General features: G+C 52.1%; 1 protein-coding gene across 1 annotated transcript in view; it reads left to right on the top strand.

The window, feature by feature from the left end:
- The first annotated feature begins 228 nt into the window (after positions 1-228).
- CLSTN3 (calsyntenin 3) overlaps positions 229-6,000 on the top strand; it is a 28,739-nt gene continuing 22,967 nt past the window's right edge. Inside the window, exons 1-4 of the mRNA XM_006862616.1 lie at positions 229-556; positions 2,981-3,103; positions 3,514-3,709; positions 5,662-5,870. Of these exons, the coding sequence (XP_006862678.1) occupies positions 493-556; positions 2,981-3,103; positions 3,514-3,709; positions 5,662-5,870 (592 nt within the window). The 5' untranslated portion in view covers positions 229-492. The remainder of the gene's footprint in view (positions 557-2,980; positions 3,104-3,513; positions 3,710-5,661; positions 5,871-6,000) is intronic.

Here is a 6,000-nt window from a genome sequence, read left to right as displayed (position 1 = left end):
TTCCGGTACCCGCAGTTTCCCTGCTCCCCCAAATTGCAGTCAGGGGAAAAAAGCCCTACCACATTCTCCCACCCCTGCTCCCCAGCCCCATTGGTCACCTGCCCCCCTGCAGCACCTGGCCCCCCCATTTACTCGATTGGCTAGCAGCCCCATCAATCTGTGCCTGGCTGTGCTGACGTCATTCTGCAGTAGCGGGGATGGGGTGGGAGTGAGAGAGAGAGAGAGCGAGAGAGAGTGAGGACCCCGGGCTTGAGAGGGACCGTGTAGAAGCCGCTGCAAGTCCCCCACCTCAGCCACTTAGGTTGGGGTCTGCCCAGGTCTGCACTGTGGACTAGTGTGGACGGCAGGCTCGTCTCAGTCACTGCCCTACTACCCTCTGTCTTTCCTGCCCTTCGTGGAGAGCCCCTGCATCCCTCCCCCAAGGTGGAACACGCAGGCTTGAGATTCCCAGGGGAGAGCGGATCTCAGCCCTGCACTGCCAGCCACCACACCATGACCCTCCTTCTGTTGCCCCTCTTGCTGGCCTCCCTGTTCCCCTTCAGCTCCTGTAACAAAGGTGAGTGAGGTTGGGGTGGGGGACCCTGAAAGAGGGGCAGGGGCAGAGGGATGTGGGGGCAAGGGGCAGGAGGCATTGAGGCTTTCTGTCTGGCACATGACAGGTGTCTGCTCTTCTGACCATCCCCCTTCCCATCCATTTTCTCAGACCTGCCCTCTTCTCCTCTCCCTCAGCATCTCCTTCACTACATCCTCTTCTCTGGTCTGTCTCTACCTATGTGTTTCTCTTGTTGGACATCTTGCCCTATGTGGTCACCATCCCATGTTGGGGGTCTCTTATCTGTTCCAATCCCTGCCCAGTGTCTCCATGCTGGTAAGGATCTCAAGTCTCAGAGGACTCATCCCTGAGCAGTGACATGCACCTCCCCGGTGGCTCCATTTTCACTGGGGTGTGCATGCACTAAGGGTGTGTAGCAGCTCCATCCATATGGTTCATCTCTATCCCATCCAGAGGAGAAACTGTTCCTTGCAGCTCAGTGATTCGGAGCACGTTTGTTTCTGTGTGTTCCTCTGCATCCATTCTGTGATGCCTGCACACAGCTGGCCTGTGGGTTACCAGAGCTACCCTCTCTTGCAGACAGCAGATAAATTCAGCTGGGTGAGGCTGTCAGAGGGCTGAGAGGGAGGAAAGGAGGGAGGAGGAGGAGGGGGCTGGGGGCAGAGGGCTCAGGTAGGTGGAAGCAGATGAAGAAAGCCAGCAAGAGGCAGAAGTGGGTGTGAGAGGGCACTGAAGGAGAGGCGAGAGGGAAAGCTGAGAAGAAAGATGAGGTATGAGATGGTGGGATAAGAAGGGGATGGGAGAGGGAAAATGTGGGAAAAGAAAGAAAAAGGAGAAGGAAAGGAAAATCAGGAACGAGGAGGAGGGGGAAATCATGGAAGTAAGAGACAGGGAATTTAGAAGTGAGTGAAAGGAAATGGATATAAGGAAGTAGGGGCTAAAGAAGAAGAGCTGGAGAGAGGTCTAGAAGCTGGGAGAGGGTAGCAGGGATGGAGGGGAGAAGTGTAGAGAAGGTGCCTGGCTCTGCCCTTGCTGTGTCTCAGCCCCTTCACTTGGACTGGTTTTTCCTCCACCTGGCCTGGCTGTGGCTCCTGCCTCCATCTCTGACCTCAGCCTGGCTTCTAAGTCTCCTGCCACTTCCTGTTCTGCCTCCTGTGCACCATCTTGTGGCTTTCTCCTGGGCTATCAGGAACAGGGGTTGTGGTGGTCATCAGTATCAAAGGGGCAGGCATTCAGATACCAGAAGGCTTTTTGTGGTATATGTGTGGGGGAGGTGTGGGGATGAGGGGAAAGACTGGATATAAGGTTTTTTTTTGGCTCACCATGAATACTATGAACAACTTGGCATTTGGTGACTCTGTTTCCCTCTGGTGATACCCATGTCCTGCTGATGTGCTGTCATGAATGTGCTTTGAGAGTCTGGAGCTATTCATGATGGGACCAGATAGAGTACTCAGTGGAGGCAGAGGCTGGGAGTGATATGGAAGGGGAGCTAACATGCCAAGATATCAAGAAACACTGTGCCTTAGGAGGGTGGAAGTGATTAGTAGAGTGTGGAAAAATCTGGAGGCTGAGTCTTACCATCCACCCAGAATTGGCTGAAGGGAAGAGTGGTGGGTTGGCAAGAATTAGGACTAAAACATGGGTTTGTATAAAATATTGGGTTCAGGGAGTGTGGAGTTTAGTGGCTTAGTAGGGGACATAGAAATGTACTAGTTATGAGTGTATTCTTTGGAGTGTGGGGGTGAGAAGCAGGGAGGGGATTTGTGGTGTTTCTAGGCCAGCTCAATAATCCCTTAGGATGTTGACTCTGCTGGGTTCAGGCATTTGGCATTGATTCCTCTGCTCCATCCCTGCCCTTCTCTGTCCCCCTCCCTCTGTCCTATATCTCTTCTTCCCTCTGCTCTGGGAGAATGACCTTAGGTTGGTGCTTGGCTGGGAGCAATGAAGAGTGAAGGGCACAGGATTGGAAATGAAGTTGGGTGGGAATGGGTGGTGGGGATGGGAGATAAACAAGACCTCAGGAAAGTTCTACATCTCCTTTTCTAAAAATCTCAACTCTGCCTTTAATCTCCCCCTTCATTTTCCCAGGGCCCTTTCGGTGGCCACCGCTGCTCGTTGACTCCCCAGTCTCCATTGTCCAGTTCTTGATATCCCTAAAGAAGGTTCTCCAACTGACCCTGGTACCCTGGGGGGAGAAGCCGTAGAGACCATCTGTCCTGCTATAGAAGGATATGACCTCTTACAGACCCTCTGACTCCTTTAATAGTTAATTTTTCATCCTCCTCCTTGTCCTCATGCAAGGTGTTCCTGCAGGAGGTGGAGAGGGTGATGGTACTGGGGTGTGAGTTTGCCTGGGTCATCAAGAGCCATTTTGGGAGTGGAGGCCCAGTTCACAGGTACTTCCCCTCCTTTCTCTGTGGTTAGCCAATAAACACAAGCCATGGATTGAGGCAGAATATCAGGGCATCGTCATGGAGAATGACAACACTGTACTGCTGAATCCACCACTTTTTGCCTTGGACAAGGATGCCCCCCTGCGTTATGCAGGTAATTAGGATGGCAGGGCAGGGTAAGGGCGAGGAAAGTGGTTGGTTGGGAGGGCAGAGGGCTGGAAAGGGAGAGGTGGTCCTGGGGGTGGGAAGAATGAACCAAGAGACCTGGGGGAAGTAAGAGACGTAGGCTCCAGGTGGGGAACCGGATACACAAAGGCTGACAGGGAAAAAGACAAGGGCAGACAGAGGTTAAGTGAACCAAGATCTCCCAGAACATAGCTCTAGTGGCTCTGAGAGGGAAACTGGAGTTGGAGCTATGTGTTTGATAATTCATGCTTTCACATTTGCAAGTGAAGGGACAGAGGTGAAGTTAGAATCTGAGTGGGGGGGGGGAGCCTCAGGGTGGAGGAGGAGGTGCTGGAGGCAGTGCCGAAGCCTCACTCCTTCCCTTCCTCCCTGGACCAGGTGAGATCTGTGGTTTCCGGCTCCATGGGTCTGGGGTGCCCTTTGAGGCGGTGATCCTGGACAAGGCAACAGGAGAAGGGCTGATCCGGGCCAAGGAGCCAGTGGACTGTGAAGCTCAGAAGGAGCACACCTTCACCATCCAGGCCTATGATTGTGGCGAGGGCCCTGATGGGGCCAACACCAAGAAGTCCCACAAGTGAGGAAACCCTTCCTTGTGTAATATACCGCAGGACCCTCTCTGCTCCTCTCTGAGCTGAGCTTTGTCCTCTTCTTCCAGCCCTTCACCATCCCCTGTTCATGTTGTCACTGAATATCCATCCACTGCTCTGCTGTTCATAGGATTAAGGAACAATTTTCTTGCTGCTCCTTCCTCCCAGGATCCTTCAGTCAAGGAGACAGAAGCATACAGTAGTATTTGATAGCATCCAGTCTTGGCTCTGGAGTCCCTGGGTAGTGCGAACTCAACCTGCTCAGCTGATAATCAAAAGGGTGGAGTGCTTTGTAAGACAGACCTGATGGTCTACTTCTGCTGGTCATTTAGAACACGATGAAGCTCAGTTCCACTTTGACACACAGGGGTCACTGTGAGGGAGTCAATGCCACAGCAATTTTAAAAATCCTGACTCTCTTACGACCTCAGCAACTCTTTGAGCCTTTCTGGGTCTACTTTTCCTTATCTTTAAAAGGGGGATAGTGATGTCTGATATCAGAAATGGTATGTGTAAAGCATGCATCACAGTGCTTGGTACATGGTAAAGGGCTCAATACATGGGAGCTATGCTGATGGGGTCCTGTTTGTGGTGGCATAGGATAAGCACTCAACCATAGGGTCGGTTTGAACTTTAATATCAGTGTTTCAAACCCACCAACTGCTTCTCTGAAACCCTATACAGGGTCGCTATGAGTCGGAACTGACTCGATGGCACTTAACAACAACAACAACATGCTGATGAGGAGGAGGGTGAACCATGTTCTGCACACATCCTGAGCTCCTTTTAGCTGCCCACAAGTCTGTATGTAGTAGACATCACACTTATTCAACCAATGACATTCCTAGCTTTTTGGAAACCCTCTTCAGGGTCACTCTGAGTTGGAACTGACTCGACAGCACTCAACAACAACAACAACAAACAACTCTAGGAGAGTGTGGGGGGGAGATGACTGCAACACGGAAGAGGACAGGGTCCATGGCCCCTCCCTTTGGTTCCTGCTGACTCTCATTGACTGTGGGGGAAAGATTGGCAGTCAGGATTCCTAGGCCACTAAGAGACACTGAGCCTGGTGGCGCTGTAGGGCAAACACTGTATTACTAACCGAAAGGTAAGCAGTTTAAGCCCAGCATCTGCTTCTTGGAAACCCTATAAAGGGTCACTATCAATTGGAACCGACTCAGTTGCACACAGCAGCATCAAGAGGCACTGCAGATAAGCCTCTCTTTGGGACTGAGTTTCCCATTTGGAGACAAAACCCCTGTCCTTTGGTTCTGGGAGCCTGAATCTATGCTTAGGTAGAATGAAGGGCTCCATGCAGCTCTATTTGCCCAGGGCACAAGTAGGGAGGTGTCACCCCTGACATGTACATTTCATACAGGTACACAGAAGGCAGCACACAGGCTCACAAGCACTGCTCAGACATGTCAGTAGACTTGCGCCTGCTGGGTGCAAAATTCTCTGCTTAATCCCTCACTTGCCACTCCAGCTTATAGCTTTATGTTGTTGTTCAGTGTTGTCAAGTCAGTTCCAACTCATTGTGACCCTGTATAGGGTTTCCAAGGAGCAGCTGGTGGGGTTGAACCGCCAACCTTGTAGTTAGCACTCCAGTGCTTACTCTATAGTGCCAAACCAAGACTCCTAGAAGTCATCAAAATCAGCTCCTGGGTGTTCTTAGTCTTCACATCAGTCACCCTTTCATTAGCCCTAGTTCTCTTGAGGACCTTCACCCTGGAGTCTGACCTAGGCGGGTGCTCTGGGGGGGCGGTGTGGGGGAGCAGAGGATGAATGTGCTGACCTGCCCCAGGCTTAGGAACAGATATACTTTCCTGCATTCCTAGTCGGCCTCATGGAGCATGAAGGCTGCCTGACCCTTCATTGTCCCCCTTCCTTATCCCTACTTTGTCATCTCCCCCTTGTCCGTCTCTGATGTGTGCAGAGCAACCGTGCATGTGCGGGTCAACGACGTGAATGAGTTTGCCCCTGTGTTTGTGGAGCGGCTGTACCGTGCGGCAGTGACAGAGGGGAAACTGTATGACCGTATCCTGCGGGTGGAAGCCATTGATGGGGACTGCTCCCCACAGTATAGCCAGATCTGCTACTACGAGATCCTCACACCCAACACCCCCTTCCTCATCGACAATGATGGTGAGTCCATCCCCGCCCAGCTGGGCCCAGCTCTGTTTCAGCCTACCGCAGTGTGACCTCAGGCTGAACTCCCACATCGCCTGCCCTTCAGATGCGCTTTGCACCCTCCTTTCCTCATATGGACACTTTT

The sequence above is a fragment of the Chrysochloris asiatica genome, unplaced genomic scaffold (assembly GCF_000296735.1).
Source record: "Chrysochloris asiatica unplaced genomic scaffold, ChrAsi1.0 scaffold00050, whole genome shotgun sequence".
Taxonomy (NCBI): domain Eukaryota; kingdom Metazoa; phylum Chordata; class Mammalia; order Afrosoricida; family Chrysochloridae; genus Chrysochloris; species Chrysochloris asiatica.
The sequence above is the reverse complement of the archived record's forward strand: the minus strand, read 5'-3'. Positions and strand labels throughout refer to the sequence as shown.